A 19391-nucleotide genomic window follows, 5' to 3' on the forward strand; every position below is an offset into this window, starting at 1 on the left:
TCTGCCAACATGAACAGCTGCTCTGTTCATCAGTCTTGCATATCAAACACGTGAGTGAACAATCATATACTCATTAGTCATGTGACCTCATCCATGCTCCTCAGGATGAGGAGATGTAACTGAAAAAGTAAACTGTAAAGTCATTCCCATGTACTCAGACATTTTATCAGGCACAAAAGATCAGTACGGAGATGGAACTCAATTCATCTGATTTCTGTGATATAAAAATGGGAAAAAAATGAAATTAAAAGGAAAATGAAGCAGCGTTTTTGTTTTTTTGTGAATAACAGTGTATCCCCAACTTTGCAACCTTGTATTTGTGAGACACATGAAACTGTGACTATGATGCTTTTGTTCACTGGCCAAAACTGAGATACCTACACTCAGCAGCCAATTTGTTAGGCACACCATTCAACTGCTCATTAACGCAAACATGTAATCAGCCAGTCACATGGTACAAATGTATGGAACCAGGCATAAGGACATGGTAACGAAGACCTGCTGGAATTCAAACTGAGCATCACAATGGTGAAGAAAGGTGATGTAAGTGAGTCTGACTGAGGCATGGTTGTTGGTGCCACACAGGCTGATCAGTGTTTATGAAACTGCTGATCTGCTGGAATTTTTCTATACAGTCATCTTTAGGTTTTACAGAGAATGGTCATAAAAAGTGAAAATATCCAGTGTGCATCAATTCTCTGAGTGAAAGTTATGCCAGATTCTTTAATGTTGATCCCAGAATTCAGAGGAGAATAACCACTGAGCTGATAGGAAGGTAACAGTAACACAAATGACTACTTTCCAGTCTACTCTCCATCTACTTCTCACCGGCTCTAGTGAGCCTTGTACCCCGGCTAGCTATCGAGCTGGTGGGTAACAGACGTCAAAACGTTGGAGCGCTTTTGAAAATATGTGGTGTCTTGATAAACTGAGCAGGTATTTGAAGTTTACACAGCTACATTCTCGCCTGAAAATATGTTAAACGTTTATTTTGTGACCCAGAAAGAATAATAAGAGTAATATTAAAACTAACTAGCTGCCGCCATTGTTGGAAACTGAGCAGGGCCGTGCTATGAATTCTGGGACACAGCTTCTTCTTCTTCGGGGTTTAACCGCAGCTATCATCCTTCTTCATGCAGTGCTGCCATCTTGTGTTTCAGTCCATTATTACACTCTTAAATCCTACTACTTATTCCTGCGTCTTTTGGGATCTTACAAAGCTTCAAACGACGCGTCGACTATTAAATTAGTCGTTGACGATTTTGATAGTCGACGTAATCGTGACTAATCGACTAATCGTGGCAGCCCTAGTGACCACTGACATAGATTTAGAAGTAAAACAATGTGAGAATACCTAAAATATATTGTTAAATCACTAAATTCAGTTAGAATAGCAGTTAAATGTACTTACTGACCAACAGTTACTTGTGAGCAAAAGTTAGTTTTATGAATAAGAATATATGTCACATTAAAACAAACAAACAAAAAACAAAAGTAGAAAAACAAACAATCAAAACACCAATAATCAATATTAGTGTCAGGTGGAACTGTGGTGAGGTGAGATCATGGTGGTGTGGGGCTAGTGAACACTGCTCTGTTGTATAGCCTGGCTGGGTAACAGTGCCAGAAACAGGTAACACACTGAGTTGCAGGGTCACAGTTCTCTTAAAAATGTTTCCTGGCTTCAAAACGTTCCTGTGGCACTAAAGCAACAACAGCACTGAGGCAACTCTTTGGCTAGATGCCCTGGAAGTTGCCCCCGTGACTTACGGCATTAAAAGAAATTACCAGATGGAGGAAATTCTCCTTAACACAAAAACACAACAAGTTCCAGCCGTTCCAGCGCCGTCATAGACGTCTGATGGGTTGGAAAGTATGAGATCCTTAGAGAGAAGAGACATCCTGACCGCCTTCCATCAGTCAGGCAGACCATCTCACATCAGGAAATAATCTCTAACATTTAATTTGCAGTTTGAAGACAATAAATCCAACAATTACACCATAGAATATTTTCACTACCACAAACCAGTTTCCCCTCTTTGGATTATTACAGCTACTGAATTAAATCTTTCTGTGGCAGACCAGTCAGCTGAGAGGTATGAGGAGGGCTCGTGTTCATGAAAACAGAAAACGACAGCATGACGGATACCTGGCTCAGACAAAGAAGCTCAATAATTTGAAGTTTGCCTTTGCTTCTGGGTAGGCAGAAAGACAAAAGGGCCACCCACCATCCAGATCAACATGACGCAACAGGATATACCGTGGGGCTAGTGGTCCTTACAGTGCAGACAAATACCTTTAATGTCTTAGTCCTCACACAGGGCACAAAAAAGAGAAAACTCTCATGTAGGGTTACATCATGGTCTAATCAGATCCCTCCAGTGTTCGGGAAAATGGCATCTTTTAAACTGACAATCTGGCTCCCAAGAGGCTATTGTTTCAGCACACAGCCATGAAGCTGTGATTATGGGGAGCTGGAAACTGAGTCTGAGGTTTTAACCAAGAAGGCGGACGTGTTTAAGCTACTGGTATCTAATACGTGAAGTGGACTTAGTTCTGTGAGACTTCTTAAATGCATCCAACTAGCCTCAAGCAGATTATTTAACACGCTTTTTAAAAGACAAATTACATAAATATATGTAGCCAGTTATGAAAAATACCACAAAAATGTAAATGTAATGTAAAATTAGCTATATATTCGTGAAAGTTTAAAAAGTAAAAGTTAAACTTTGAGACATGTTGTAACCATACATCAGAGAGGCATACATCAACAGGGCATGTTGATTTTCCAGCTTCTGGGAACAAGAGATGTTTTCCCTTTTTTAGCCTGGAGGTAAAATCAGATTTTTGCTGTGTTTCCCACAAGTTGTTCATGAGTTTATTTATTGCTGTACCAAGTCAAAAGCTAGTGTTAGGAATAACAAGTGATAAAACTGAGAGCTTACGTTTAGGAATTTCCTTCAAAGAGTTTGTTGCACATGAAAGAAGTCAGAAGGCTCCTTGTTGATGTGATGATTATTTAACCAGATCTGTGATGGTTTGGAAAATTTGATTTCCCCACCAAGACGATTCACTAAAACCAAAACAGACCCGATCCCATTTCGGGTCTTCTGACTGCCAAACCAGGGCATATTTGGATGGTCTGGCTCAGCCATAAGTTGTGCAATTCCAGCTCAGCTCAGCAGAAAATACCAGAAGTAAATGGAAAAAGGAATTGTATAACACTTGAACCCCTGAGGGAACAAGCCTCTGTTAGCTTTTCCATTCTTGGGAGGTACTTCTCATTCCTGCTTCAAATGTAAAGCTGAAAGATTTCCTACTGTGTCTTGTTAAGACAACATCACGCAGAGCACAATATATAGTAAACTTTAATTTGATGTTGCAAAGCATCACCTCCAATTATCTTTTGTCTCTGCTTTCCAAATCCACAAACAGGACATTTATAACACCAAGCTGCCAGTTCTGACTGACTGTAATGGTATGTTGTATCACTCCATTGCCAAAGAGTAATACACCTTAACAAGTTGTTTAGAATTGTGGACATCTGCCTGTGGGCTGATATAATGGAAATTGTTCTCAGTTCTTTTTTTCCATAAAATTTTGGCTCTAGAAAGAAGACAGAAAAGGTCTAGACATATCATAAGGTTTGTTATGTAACTGTTCCTTACACCTTTATTCAGACATGACAGCAGCTTTGCAAAAATGCAAAGCACAACAGTTATGTTTCTACTTATCTCTACAGTTTAAATACAAGTAAATCTGCCAAATAAATTTACTTTTGTGCACAAAAATGAAAACTGAGTGCCAAACATTTCTTTTGTTAGCTTAAAAATAAAATACTTCAGCCACTTTGATAATATGATATATTCTTCCAAAGTGTATAAATGCATTTCCACTTCCTATGGGTAAACTATATTCAGAGACTGTTGCTATGTTCTCATATCATGTTTACCTCAAATTTTCTGATCGCTAGTCTTCAGTAATATTGATCTAAATGAACTGTCTACCAGTCCTTCACCATCACCCTAAAATCTCTGAGAGGGCAGGCTCAACTCCACCCTGTTGTTTCAATTAGACAAACGAAACCGCTACAGCAGCTGAACAGTTGTACTATCCTTCATTAACCCAGTGCCAACGTGCCTCAGAGAAGAAACCATTCACACTGATGTAAAACAGTTAATGTGGCTGAGAAGGGAGGGGAGGTGACAGACCTACCAGTATGTTCTATATATAAAGACTTGAGCATACAGGAGTCTAAATCTAACTATTCTGGCATTACTTCAAAGCTCCTGATGAAAAACACATGACTAAACTCTTAACAATGCCTTTTTAAACTTAGTCCCACAGGCCTACAGATGGTTTGATCACTCAGAGAATCAAGAGCTCTTTACTAAAACCGAACCTCTCACCCTTACCAGTGGAAATTTTCCGTTGGTGGGGGTGTTCAGGGGACCACTTTCCCCCCCCCCCCCCCCCCCCCTTTTTTTTTTCCCGGAGAGGAAGGGTGATGCTGTTCTTCGTTCACTGGGAATGTATTGACTGAGGATCCAACTCTCAGCCTTCCAGCTGGACCCTGCTGCTGCTCTGCTCACTGTGTGGGGTTTAAACCAGGACATAAACACACCTGACAGCTGAGGTAGGACACACCCTGGATTTATTTATTGTTTATAAAAACACCAATTCATATTTCTAATGCAGCAAGCTAATGGTACTGTGGTCAGTTAGCAAGACTTCTGTTGTTACCTTTAAAGTTACTAGAGGTGTTTTGGTAGAGCCAAATTACTAGGCTGCAAATTCTAATCTGCCAATTTTAATTTAAACTGCTGATGGCTATGGCAGGGCATCCTGATACTGATAAATACTTATTTGCATGCAATAAGATTGTGCTTAGATCATTTTACAGTGAAGTTAAGTTTATATGTCTCATGTTGAAAGACCATGTCTAATTTTAGGCTTTATACTGAGAAGAGTAATAAATTTATGCATTGCTTGGGGTCTTTGCTCATTTGACAAAAAATACAAAATACGGTCATGGTACCAATAATAAATGCATAAATGCAAGGAAAAGGTAGTTTATAGTTTCTAATTAAAATTCCTATGCCAGATGTATAGGAGACGGCTCTAACCATGGTATCAACGTTTTTAAAAATCCCTAAATTAAAAAGAAAAGGTTCAGGCATAAATCGGATTATCAATTAAGTGTTGACTGTCAATGTGTCTATTTCTTACTAATTATTTCTGAAATCATCATCAGCATGCCCAGGACTTTTGGTTTTAGCTTCAGTTTTAGATTTGGTGTTTGTAAAGTGAATGTTTAGACTCAGGACAGATGATCAAAGAGAACAAGACATCTGATGTTTAGAAATGGAAAATGACGAGTATTTTCTGACCTTTTCGTGACTAGACATGTAATAATTGAGACCAAGTGATATTAAAGATAATTACTCAATGTAAGTGGTAATAAGATTATGAGAGTCCTAATGAAAGACATCTGGTTTGAATACTTATGAAATGCCTCTTTAGATGTAAATATTTGCTACGCCAGTCAGACTGGAGTTAAGTGAAACTTCTAAGGTTTCAATGGTTGTTTGACTCAGTGAAAAGAAAACAACAACAAAGAATTATTCCCAACTTACTGCACAATTGGAAAGCATACATGAAGCATTTGATGTATTTATAGCATTTTTTTTTTTTTTTGGCTAAATGTTCACATGTGGAACACAGACAGACTGGGGGCAGAGGAAGGGGGTCAGTGCTGTGCAGTATTTGCTGTCAAAGCAGGATGCTCGACCACCACCACATATTTGTGGGTGGACTGCACGTTCAACTGCACGGCTCAGAATCCATCAAGATTAGCAGAAGCACGGAACCAGACAATGTCAGCCTCTCTCTGCTGGTTATGTGAATATGTAATCGAGGAGGATATATAAATCATGTTGTGAATGACCACAGATGGTGAATAGGTGAGAGCTGGAGAAACATTTATGTTGGCTGCAAGAAGTCCTTTCCAGAGGAGGTTTTGAGAGCTCCATGGAAACACTGGTAGAAAAAAAGGGTAGCACTTATGAAAATTGATCTCTCCAGGAAGTCCACATGCACTTTCAAATGTACTGTTTTAGTAATATTCTTAAATCAAGCTGTAAAAAGGAAATTTAACTCATGCACTAAAAACTGCTCATGTCTATGGTGAAATTAGTACTAGTTTTATATAGCTCCAACACCACCAACAATCTAGAATGGTGGTTCCTATAAAGCTCTGACTGGATTGTTTTTAGGAAAAAACAACCCAGGAAAAACTGCAGCACAACAGTCAGAATGATCAGCAATTATACATTACAGTGGTTCCTAACTGTGGCACTAGCTGCAGAAGTTGTTTTTAAGTAAAAATGTAGTCAAGAAAAGACTGATAGATCACTACATTAAAAAAAGGTTGGAATAGACAGTTCTCAGCTAACTAAATGCTATATCCTGTAAGTGTGCTTTATACTGTGCCAGAACTGTTTTGTTCTGTTGTTTTCTATTCTGGTAATTAATTAATAAAGTTTTCTTGTGATGCTATCAAGTTCAACCTCCACACTGGGGACTACTTAAACGTGGCACTTTGAGTTACTTTAAACAAGGATGATAAGAACACTAGTAAGAGGGGTTAACAAATCTAGTAGGCGCCATTTTACTCAGTTATTACACTATACTAGAAATACAAAGTGAGCTGAGAAAAATAACTGGTATGTGAATTTCAGTTTTGTTCAAGCTGAAATAAAAGTTCAGGTACAAAAAAAAAAAAAAATCACCAGTGGAACAACCATGGATGCAATGATGCAACTGTAATTGTAAATGTATTCATTTTTTCATTCATTTATCCTGTCTTTCCTAGAGTTCTCCTTGGCTGCTGTTTAACCACAACTCTAATAAAACCATGAGGATCTTCCTCTTGCTTTGCCTGCTGGCGCTAGGCAATGCCAAACCCTACCAACCAATCAATGTTATGGACTACCTGAAAAACTATGACACAAAAATCCATGAAATCATGATGTCGGATTCAAATGATGATGACGATGATGACGATGATGATGATGATGATGACGACGATTACGATGATGAGGACTGTCCAGCTCATTGCCATTGCTCACCCAGAGTGGTGCAGTGCTCTGACCAGGGTTAGAACACACTCAGTCTGAAGTAACTCATTATGTTACTATAAACATGGAGTGTGCTAAAACACATTCAATTCAAAACTCTATGTTAAGTCTGCCATATAAGATGATAGGTAAGGCTAGTGATAATCTTACGTTTATTCCAGTTAAATTCAATGACAAAAAAATGACTATGGTTTAGTCTGGCCTTAAGTTACTTCTCTATTTCTGGCACTCATATACATAAAATAGAACAGCAATCATGTAGTAGTTGCTGTATTTGTCTATGTGAAAAAGTTTTTTTTTAATAAATATTTATTTTAACATCAGTTTTATAAAAGGATATCAGCAATCTCTGCCTTGCAAGGTTTTAGGATTTATCTACCACTGAAAGCAGTCTCCAAAATCCAAAATCCACTTGAGCATTAATTGCTAAAAAAAATCTTAATGACATCTTGTAAGACATGCTTGCCTAAACCTTGCTGATTAACAGCAGTTGGGTGGTGCATATATGACTAACATCACCATGACCACAAACTGTAGAGGAATATCTGAGATAGTACTTAGTCATTGCTGATTTGGGTTTACAGGAGGCATTACAGTATATGAATTTAAAAAAGTGATCAGGACTAACAACAATTTTACTGTTAAACTGTTGTCATATAACAAAAAATATGAATGTTAAGACACTGATGAAATTTGGCATCATATATACATTTAATGTGAACTTTCTAAAATGTAGGGGCAATGCAGCCAAACAATTTTCACACACAACTCACCAATGGAACAGGAAAGCCTTCATTTCCAGCATTTCAAAAAACTAAAATTTTCTATTTGGTTTTGTGGTCAAAGTTCTAGAACTAAAGTACATTAAAGAACTAAAGTACATTAAACTCCAAAAGCCCAACTTACAGTAAAGTGGGGCTCTCTTATACTTTGGTACTAGGATCAAGCTATGAAAACACCCAAGGGTCCACTGCCAATCACTCCAATAACTTAATTTTTTTTAACCAAACGTTCATATACTATTGGCACACGCAGCAGCAGCTTGTGATTTTTTCTGAAATACTATGCTATATATATTTGGTATAATTACCCCAGACATATGACCCGCTGATATTTTATCAGAGACCTAGGATAATCAGAAAGACAACAATTTCTTTTTCACATGTGTATCTCGGTTAAAAAAACCCCCAATTATTTCCATCATTTCTGATCCAACTCTTTCCTTTAAATACGCATTTATGTTTTTTCTTAACAGGTCTGATATCTGTTCCTGATAAGATTCCAGAAGACACAGTGATGATTGATCTCCAAAACAATGATATCACTGAAATCCAGCAGGATGACTTTAAAGGCCTCAACAAGCTTTATGTAAGACATCCTTTAAGAACTAGTTTACCCTGCGCATGGTGCACTGAACATCAGAACTACTTACTGTTAACATCTAATATATGAAGAAGCATGCCGGCAAGTTAGTTACAAGCAAATGTAGTAACTGAATGACATCAGTCCACCTTAGAAAACCAAACTACATAAGCAAATAAGTTCCAGTCACATTATGCATCCTCCATATGTTATGTAGAAGTACTACAAAAGAATGCAAGTTTTAGCAATGCTCATATACTGCACATGGATGGGAATGCATTACATCATTAAAAATAATGCTGGATAACTGGACATACCAATCTTTCTACTAAAGATTAAAAGAGCTGACTCAAACATACTGTATCCACACATCAGCACAGCTCTTCTGCTCTAAGTTGGACAGAGTAGAACTCTAAACTGACCTCTGTGACTGAGGCCTTTGTTTATTTGCAAATGTCCTGTTGTACAATAACCCAAGAATACAAAGTTAGGTGAAGCTCATAGGTATATTATTAGGTTTGATGGTATGTTGTCTTAGCATTTACATTTATTCCCCCAGTAAACCCTCTTGTTTAAAAGTTTCCATGAATTAGGAAAAATCCAAGCCACAATAGCTCAAAACGAGGGCAGGACTGCATACGGTAGTTTCTTACACTTAATACAATGCAAAAACGTGTATGACTTCTGATTATGCCAAAAGTAATGATCATGGATAGTTTTGTCTATAATGAAATCACAAATTACCACAAAGAGATCCATCATGCCTGAGCTAAATGCATCGCAGCTCGGCAGGAAGTCAGAAGGGGTGAAAATGCAGCATTTTAAATTAAATATTGCACTGGATTCATAATTAAACACAAAAGTGAAGCATAATTTCAAGAAAGGATGCAGCATAATAATGGTTTGATCTTATCAGCTTGTTTTCATATTTGCTTGGAGCCAAAATTGTACCTGAAACTAAAACTGGATTAATTGTGCAGCCCTAAGAGGCCAAAATGAAACATCAAAGTCACTTAAGTCAGTACGGTACAAAATCTGGTAACCATTAATTGTTAATGGTACACTTAACACTACATAAATTCAGACCTAATGACACATTAAATAAAACAATTAGAACCATAAACCATAAATGTGAATATTTCTGCTAATAAATAAATTATGTATGTAATTTGCAGTTTAAACCCTACAATACTCATGGGTCAATATGGGAAAAGTTGACTGTTGTTATAAACATAATATAATGTCCAGCTGATGAGGTCTTTTGAAATAAAACTGGCCACATTTTTTGTTCTCCCTAGAGCTTTAAACTGAGACACATCAAAGACAAAAAACAGCACAAATTAGTACTAAGGCAACAAGAACAGACCTGGTTCTGAAATTTAAAATGAATCACATTCAGCCCCAGGATATCAGTGACTGACCATGCTGTGTTGTAACTGTTACAGCTATGGGATAGGGAGAAAAAATGCACTGATATCAGTCCAAGAGCAGCCTTCAAGGAAAAAAAGAGCTACTTTTTATAAAACTCTGCTGAGAGAAGCTTTATCGTTGATCTGTAGACAATGTTTTCTCAGCTGAGAATAAAACACATCAAGGCCTAAAACACTGAACAAAACCAGAACTTCATGCTACTATTGTGGTCAGTCACAGTGCTTGAATAGTGCAACTGACCAGCATCTTGATAGTGTTGAATGTTGTTTACTTCATAGTCTGCTCATTGATTCAAAATGTAATAAAGTCTTCATTAAGATTCAAGTCTCACTATTGTAGTACACTACAAAAAAAGCACAACATAACTTGAGCAAAACAAATGTTTTCAATCATAAGCATATGTTGTTCTTTGTTGAAAACCTTTTACCAAGCACAGGTTTAATGTTGGCCAGAAAAGTTCATTCTTTGCCGTTTCAAACTTTCCACTCTTTAACTTTGTGCAGGAAATGAAGAAAAACTGAATTTGAATCTATAAAGCTCTATTAAAATTCCCCTTTTCCCTAAAACAGGGCCTGTTTCTGATCAACAACAAGATCTCTAAGATTCATCCAAAGGCCTTCAAAAACATGGACAATCTCAGACTGCTGTATCTGTCCTACAACCAGCTGATTGAGATCCCTGCAAATTTGCCTCCCAATGTCATTGAACTCCGCTTTCATGAAAACCAGATCGACAGAATTCAGAAGGATGCATTTAAGGGCTTGAGGAAACTTCATGTGTTGGGTAAGACCCACTTTTAGGTTCTTCTATCTGGTTAACTATAGCTGTTCTCTAAAGGCAGTGGTGTATGGTTCTTCGTTAAGGAAAGGTCTGAAGATTTATTTATTCAGTCAAAAGAGGAATCATCAGGAGGTAATAACATTACTTTAAAAGTGAAAGATAATCAAACAGAATGAAGGAATGGCTATAACCTAGATCTGGCATGAATAGTAATTACAGACTTACACAAAGGTCCAAAAAGCTCTTAATCCAACATAATAAAACAAGCTGGTTGCTACTGCCTTTCAACTGCCTTCAACTTCTACTGCCTACTCATACTAATATAGTATTTTATCATCTGCCACCTCTGTCGTTACGGATCGACAAACTAAATAGTTAATGCAACAACTGCATCCAAACTCTATATCGATAGTCTCTATATCAATCAATCTAAGGACTAGATGGTTAAAGGAAATCATAGTGGCTCTAGGCTGCAGGTCACTTGGTCAGTTGTGTTAGTCCAAAACACTGTACAGGTTAACATGCTATTGAATTTAGGCAACTAAAAACGCTTTACTTAGAGTACCTCAAAGGTTCCCCTCATGATTAAACAAACAACCTCTTAATGGTCAAAGGTTAGTGGTTTAATCACTATATAACTGTTAGTGTTTGTATGATAAATTTTATCTTCTCATATCATATCTGCAAGGGTTCTACTGACCATGCTAAGTCTAATTTAATGTGAATATGTCCACATAGATATGGTGGAACTTTAGGCTTGAGCTTTTGGCTCACAAGAATATTTATACATGCACATGACCTCATTATTTGAAACTTTGACCATGTTTAATAGGAGCACCCATCATCGTAACAGTGTGTATTGTAAGACAGAAAACAATGAAAACCCAATAAATCACCTTCAAAAGACCAGTGGAAAACAGACATAACACTTCATTTGGACAAAGAGTTCTGCAATTACAGCAGTGACAGAATGATACGATCAGTAACACAATCACTTCAAGACCTTATGCGGACCAAGCCAAGATTTTGTTATCAATAGATCATTTAGAAGACTATTGTCAAGACTTTGCAAGCTGCCCAGGCTTATTGATTAATTCTATTTATAGAGAATGTAAACAAAGCTGTGCAGATCTCCAAGAGCAACAGATGAGAATGTCATTACAATAGATCTGTTGTATTTCACTTGATGCAGGTTCTCTATTGCAATAATGAATCATTAATAATAAAACCAGATGTTTTGTGCTTACTCAAATAGAGCTGGGGGCCAACCCTCTGACCAACAGTGGAATTGAGATAGGAGCTTTTAATGGCCTGTCGACTCTGTATATCGGTATAGCGGAAGCCAAACTAACTTCCATACCAAAAGGTAGGATATCACTCATGTTATGTTTTACTGTTTTAAACAATTCAGTTTAAAAGCTTTTACGCTTTTCTTTCTCCTCATACACTGACAGTTTTACACACTGGGACCTAGCTACACAGTAACTTAGCCGTAAAACCACTAACTTCAATTAATATGATGTTGTAATTTGATAAGTTTTTTGTCAAATCATTACAAAAGATCATAAGAAATAAATCATCTTAATGTGCTACTTAAACTGCTTATAATCAGTGTGTGTTGTGTCTTCCAGATTTCCCATCCTCCATTACAGAACTGAGTCTGGACTACAACAAGATCTCTAAGGTGGAAATAGAAGACTTCATCAGATATAAAAACTTGCAGAGGTGAAAACCACCAATCCTTTAACCTAAAAGCTGATTTTTTTAAAGACATCCTTCACTAACGCAGATTTCTCCTTCATGCTTTTGGTTAGATTAACTTAACTTTTCAATCAACAGGAATAACTAATTTGTAAACACTGGTGACTGTTTTCATGTTGAATCAAACTGAGACTTATTAAAACATTACTCAAACATTCAGAAATAAAACTGACACCAGAATTAAAAGGAAAAAAAAACACTGTCACAATTTATAGTGTTTTCACTCCACAGCATGATACTAATGATTTCCTAAAGACTGATTCTAGTTCCCACCTGCAATCTTGCACCTCCAGGGCACCATAAGTTAGGAACAACAGACCGATATTAAGCAATTATGCAAGATGTTAAAATTTTTTAAGCTTCTATATCTTAATAACTTGTTAATTTTACAGGCTAGGACTAGCTTTTAACCAGATCAAGTATGTAGAAAATGGCAGCCTTGCCAACACCCCGAAAATCCGTGAGATCTACCTGGACAACAACCGTATGAGAAAGGTCCCACCTGGCCTTAGTTCCCTGCGCTACCTACAGGTGAGATATGGACACTGTCACAATGCTGCTACTTTGGTAAATAGAATTAGCAGCACAACTCAAACCTCTGTAAGTCATAACTGTGCAAACTTTATTTGTGGGTGATCTTCCTTTTACTATAACAACAGATGTTTTAGACCAAACTGACAAAGGCCTAGAGACTCATTGTTGACCCCCTGGCAACAACCGATCAGTGAGCAGTTGTTGGAGGTTGCTAGCTGGCTGTAGGTGAAATTGGTGAAAAAGCTATTGCTATTCTTCATGCGCCTTGAAAGTAGCTTAACTTGTACCAGAAACCTCCATTCGGTTTTCAACTATTTCAATACTATTCAGTGAGTAACTGGTGAGTGTCCAACCAGATCGGGGTCTTCCATGCAAACTATGGGTGAACAGGAAAATCTTCAGCAACCAAAGCAAAGACAACCTAATGAGACCCAGCAACCACTTTCCAACTGTTTTTTAAAAATCATTTCTCCCTCATACTCTGTGGTTGCCAAAGAATTGCTGACTGATGTCTAGGCCTGTTTGGCATTATTCCCTTCAGTGTCTTCTTTACGCGAGCCTATTCTTGCATGTGGATGTGAGAGCAGACTATATTTTATATGTTATATTTATATTTCATTATTTCATATGAGTGAACTTGAGGGTCACTGCACTACAAGAAAAAAAAATTTCAGGTGGAATGCACTTTTTCAAAACCCTTTTCTGATGATGACAAAATAATTCCTTACTTAAACTTAAAGGTGCAATGTATATAATCCTCTAAAATAATTGCCCAAATTAGTGCCTAGAGGAGTTTTAAGATGTCTGCTGATTAGTGAGACTTGTTTGTTGAAGTACTTTGACATGTGACATGTACTTTAGATGTGTTCTCATGGTGTACTCCAAAGGTTTTATACTCCAAAAGTTTGGCAAAAAAACTACACATCTGTGGTGTCTGCAGCTGTCTGTGTGCATGTCCACAAGCGAGTATAATCCTGGTGTAACTTTTTTCCACTTATATACTCACAGCTGCTAATGTGTAAGTGGAACACACATGAGAGCTTCCACCACTACTCCAATTTAAGAGTAGCTTGAGCAGAAGTTAAAAAAAAAGTCTCACAGTCATGATATGGTTCTTGTAGAATGACTCAGTCACAATGGAAATAAAAAAGGAAAAATATGTTTGCTGGAATATATTTCAGCCTTCCAAGCAAGACAAGACTCCTTTAACTTAGCAACTTGGAGTCATTAAGTAATGCCTAACAGACCATTCCTCCTATTGGGTTGTGTTTACGAGGTTCCAGTGTAGCAATAAAGCAGTAATAACGCATAACTTTTACTCATGCGTAGTTTGCTGTAAAAAAAAAAAAAAAAAAAAAAAAGCAGAAGAATAACTAACACAAAATCCTGTCCATCTGTTCAGGTAATTTTCCTCCATGGCAACAAAATCAGCAGTGTGGGAATCAACGACTTCTGTCCCATCAGGGACGACAGCAAGAAGAACCTGTACACTGGCATCAGTCTCTTTGCCAACCCTGTTAAATACTGGGCCATACAGCCGGCAACCTTTCGCTGCGTGACCGGACGGAGGGGTGTTCAGCTTGGAAACTTCAGAAAGTAGCGTGGAGGGAAATGATAGCTCATAAATGAAGAAGAAATGCCTCTTGATAAAATAAGGACATAGCTGGAAATAATTCTGATAGGCTAAAAACAGATTAAACTCTCCTATTAAAGGGTTAACCGTTAAAAAACAAACAAACTAGAAAGATGTATATTTGAACCTGTAGCACACGGGGAATGCAAGTACCATTTACACCCTGATGAAGATGAAAATGATATCATAAGTTATAACACTAGGAAATGTTTTTAGCAGCTACAAACATCATGAAATAGAAGGATGTCACAGAATGAACAGCATTACTATCAAATCTCAAACAAAACAAGCGCCCTGCTCACCTTTGTAAGGTGCATGATAGGATGTTTAGCTTTTGCCTTATAACTTTTATTCCGTACACTTTCTTAGGAATAAAGCGCCTCCCTCTGGTCACTTTTTGAGCAAAATCACCCAATGATACGAGTGGTATTACATGCTGTACATGTATTGTTTAAAGAAAGGAGATTCTTTTTTTCTTATTATTTTCTTTCTAGTTTTAAAACCGTTAGCATTGTTTAATGAGATGTAGAGTAGAAAAGTGTTTAAGTCTTTGTAATACTTACAAAAACTTTATTTGTATTATGAAGAAGCCATTTTTTTTTCCCAAATTAGATGTTGTAATTATCGTAGAAGAGTCACTAGAGGCCACTAACAGGAGCTGAACAGCTACACCTATACTGAAATATCTTTTTCTTCCAGCAGAAGTCTGTACGGTCAGTGGTGTTGGCATTATGAAGTGCACTTTGCACACAGTGATGAAGTGTCACTTTGAAGCCCCATGTCTGTGGATATTTTACATTATCTCAATGCATGTTTGTTATGTTTTTATTTAGAAGCTGACAGCCTAATGTCAGACTGGATTATACATTGGTCTTGAGGCAAATACGTCCTCTGCAGGACTGGGGATATACTGATTACCTGTAACTAATGTATAAATTTACCCCTGTTTAAGAGAACTATAGCATCCATGTGAACTACAGTTAATTTTAAAATAATAAGATAGGAGGATTCATAATCTGGATATCTGAGAACATCTCATGGTCAACCATGTTCCTGTTTCTTCCAATGGTCTCTGATCTGGTGCTATATTTATTGAGGATGTCACTAAATAAAACTGGAACATCTCCACATGTAAGTGTTGACTTTTTATTTTAAAAAACAAAATAGGTGAATTTATCATTTCTATTTGGGAATCTTAGAATTTTATTAATTCATTTTCAAATGAAAATAAGCTGTATACACATATTCAAAAATGAAACCAAGGAAAGTTAAAGTCTATTTTTTATAAAACTTAAATAAAAAATAATAATAGTTTGGTTATATTTGCATAATATAAAATACATACAATTTTATTTATAACATCAAGCAAATTATGTGTGAACTGCAGCCTTCAGACATTTTTGACTAATCATTATGAATGTCATTTAGTCTACAAAATATCAGAAAATAGCAAATGTTGCACATTTAAAGGGATTTTCACCCAAGCTTTATAAAACTATTCAGTTAAAATTTTTAAGACGGAAAAGAAAAAAAAAAATCCTTAAAATTTTAGCAAATTGACAAATGTTGAGTCTCTGTACACTAGAGACATGGCACTCAAAAAATTCCAAAATCCCTGAAATGTATCAGAGAATTCCACAACAGCAAGTGTGGTAGAAGTAACTACCCACTTCCAAGGGAAAAATTTTCAAAGATTTACTTTGGGGTAAACCTTTTTTTTTTTTTTTTTAGATAATGCTTCACAATAAATGCTCGAATAATTGCACAGTGCCCTCTCAAGATGGCTGCCAACTGATGAGACAAAGAACAAGAAATAACGGTTCACACAAGGCAGAACTCCAGATTCCTTATTTGTTGCACCTGGTGACATTTCGAGGACACCTGCTCTTCATCAGATTGTTTGTTTTTGTTTTCTGTCAAGTCATGAGACTTGTCTTTGTTTTTCAGCGAATTCTCAGATTCAGATTCAGAAGACTTTATTTATCCCCGAGGGGCAATTGAGAACTGATTCTAAGCAAAACATCTTGGTAATCCCTTCTAACCTACACGCTGTAAAGTTTAGGTTGATGATTGTTTCATTCATTATAAAATATTGTCAAGTTAGACCAAAACCAATTAGTTCGGACCAAGAAAATGCATTATCCAGCCTAATGCTGATACTTGGACCAGTTTATCTAACATGAGGCTGATAAAGAGCAGCAACATTTATTCTCCAGAAGATGTCACTGCACAATAAAAAGTTAGAGGCATTTCTCTCCGTGTCAGTGGAGGTCTGGAAACGAATCCAGAACCAGATCTTAATTTGACAAAAGTTTTCTTTGTTCTTTATGTTCTCTGCCATTACAGCCAAGTCTGCCACTACTTTAAAAAAAAAAGTATGTCTCCAAAGGGCCAGACTTGGGAAAAAGTGAAAGCCTGACAGCTCTTGTAAATCTTCTAATCATTCCTTTTATGCAACATTTAACTTACAAAAGCACTTTTCCATTGTACATTTGAAACTGCTTGCTACAGCATTTTATCAGCACTGTACAACACAGTAACTATTCATGCCAAAGACTTAATGTTTAGACCTAATGTTTAGCTGTACCATCACTGAGATGGAAATTGTAGACATCCTGTGCATCATTGCCACAAAATTGAAGGAAGGACAAGACATCTGTTAAAATGGAGCCTCTTAAGGGTGTGTCAAGCCTGATCCAGGACTATAGGACAATGTATACTCTTGTATTGGGTTGCATCAGATACAAAAGGTAAGGTCTTTTAATATTTTGTCCACTCCGTGAACATGGAAGAGGAAGAGCAACATATCAGTAAAGGTTTCATAAGGTCACCACCACAACCTTAATAAATAAAATCAAAGTGGCTTTATCAACTCGTACATCATCACCAAGAAAAATAAATGATTTATGGCAATAATCCAATTTGTTTAGATCTTCCTGACAATGTACTTAAAGTGGCAGACATAACAGTACATCCTAAAACTATACTATGCACCTAAAAAGTGTCTAAAATTACACCATAGAGTGCTACACTGCTTAAACCTGCAACAACTGAGGCCACTTGGGGGCAGCACAACAACCTGTAAACAATCATGAAGTACAGCATATTCAATGTGGTGTAGTCAGTATTTGATAGCTTTAGCTAACTTAAGAAATATAATCATGTATTAAGAAATAAATCAGTATAAATCATTATCTTTGTATAGTATTTTACTTTTTTTTTTGGATAGTATTATTGTTGTTATTGTTTCTGCTCTATCCACTCTCCAGCTGTGATAAGTGAATTTTCCAACCGTGGGACTAAAAAAAACAAAAGAAAAATCGTCACCAGTAAGGGTCAAAGTGCACAGTGGTGCTGGGTGTTTTTAATAAACCCACTGTACACAGTAGGTGGGTGGTATATTTGTTGTTGTTTATTTCTCTGAGTAATGTATGCCTTTAACTAGCTTGTAACTTTATATTTCTGTATTTATGTTTATTATTGTTCTTGGTGGTTATAGCAGCTTGCCTCAAACCACGAGTTTGTTTTGTTCCTGATTTACGTTTCGCTGTATTCTTTTTTCCCTATGGACACTTTTGTTGTTAGCAACCAAATTCTGGATTTTTAGTCTTGTTTAACAGTGGATCATTTACAAAGAAGATATAGGCTTTAAAAGTGCCCCTACAAAGAAACCCCAAACACTTTCAAGCTCTTACATAAAAACATAATAAGAAAGAGATTGGACGATAGTAGGTTCTAAAATTATTTAAATTCAACCTCGGATAAATAACATGACATTTCAAATAATGTTAATTACTTATTTAACAAAAAAAAAAACCAACATGCAGAAGGAACATGTGAAAAACTATACACCCCATGATTCAACAGCTTGTAGAACCACCTTTAGTAGCAATAATAATAGCGCATTGGACAGACACATGACTCGGTGACTAGAAGGTGCCCAGGTCCTGCAGAACTCCAGATTCCCTATTTACTGTATATATAGATGCGATAAATAAGCAACATGACCGAATATGGCAGTGATAAATGAGATCAAACCAGAGTGAAAAGCATGACAGGCTGTATCTTTTCTTTTCTCTCTCAGCTTCTCTGGGAGTTTAAGGAGCAACAGTTCCTGCAAACTCCCAGATATCCAACACCTGCCGAGTGAACTCGTCACCTCCATCTTTACCTGAAACTATTATCTATAGTTTAAAGAAAATTAGCCTAAACTGAAGTACAGTAGGGATATGGATGGTTTGCTTCTGGTCTGTTTTGTCTTTTTAAATAAAGACTCCATGAGCTGTGGGTGGGGTAGAGGGGAACTGCCTCTCTCTCTTTCGCTCTCTGTCTCCAGGAAACATATGGAACAGATCTGCCATTTGGCTAGGCCTCGTTCTGCCACGTCTCACAGTCATACACACAGACACACACACAAACACAGTCCTAACATCAGGGCTTTTACCTCTCTTCACCCTCTACTTTTAGTCCTCTAACTATACTCCATCTTCAGCTTTATTATTTTCATGTCCTTTTGTGTCTTCCATTTTCTCCTCCAGTTATGACTTTAATCTACCAAATTTCTTTATTTGCTGAAGGTAGTTAAAAGGGGAAAAAATAGATGAATGACATGATGCTCCAAATGTCTAAAAAGAAGTCAAGTTGTTGGGTCCCAGTTGCAGTGTAGTTAAGGTCACTTGAAATGGAGCACATTTGTCCTTCTATTTGTATAGTTAAAAATTAGTGCAACATAATATGACACAAATTACTGT

The 19391-nt window shown here is 36.9% G+C and overlaps 2 protein-coding genes across 3 annotated transcripts in view; one reads left to right on the forward strand and one right to left on the reverse strand.

Moving 5' to 3' along the window:
• The window catches only part of cenpp (centromere protein P), a 117246-nt gene that overhangs the window by 37418 nt on the left and 60437 nt on the right, over positions 1 to 19391 (reverse strand). The gene's annotated exons all lie outside the window — the stretch shown is intronic.
• Positions 4478 to 15854, forward strand: aspn (asporin (LRR class 1)). The gene is made up of 8 exons (XM_084929110.1): positions 4478 to 4636; positions 6875 to 7157; positions 8395 to 8507; positions 10502 to 10715; positions 11968 to 12078; positions 12344 to 12437; positions 12866 to 13004; positions 14410 to 15854. Exons 2-8 carry the CDS (start codon positions 6917 to 6919, stop codon positions 14605 to 14607), a joined length of 1110 nt encoding a protein of 369 aa, XP_084785236.1. The 5' UTR covers positions 4478 to 4636; positions 6875 to 6916; the 3' UTR covers positions 14608 to 15854.

The sequence above is a fragment of the Perissodus microlepis genome, chromosome 5, assembly GCF_051167445.1.
Source record: "Perissodus microlepis isolate ML-2025 ecotype Zambia chromosome 5, ASM5116744v1, whole genome shotgun sequence".
NCBI lineage: Eukaryota > Metazoa > Chordata > Actinopteri > Cichliformes > Cichlidae > Perissodus > Perissodus microlepis.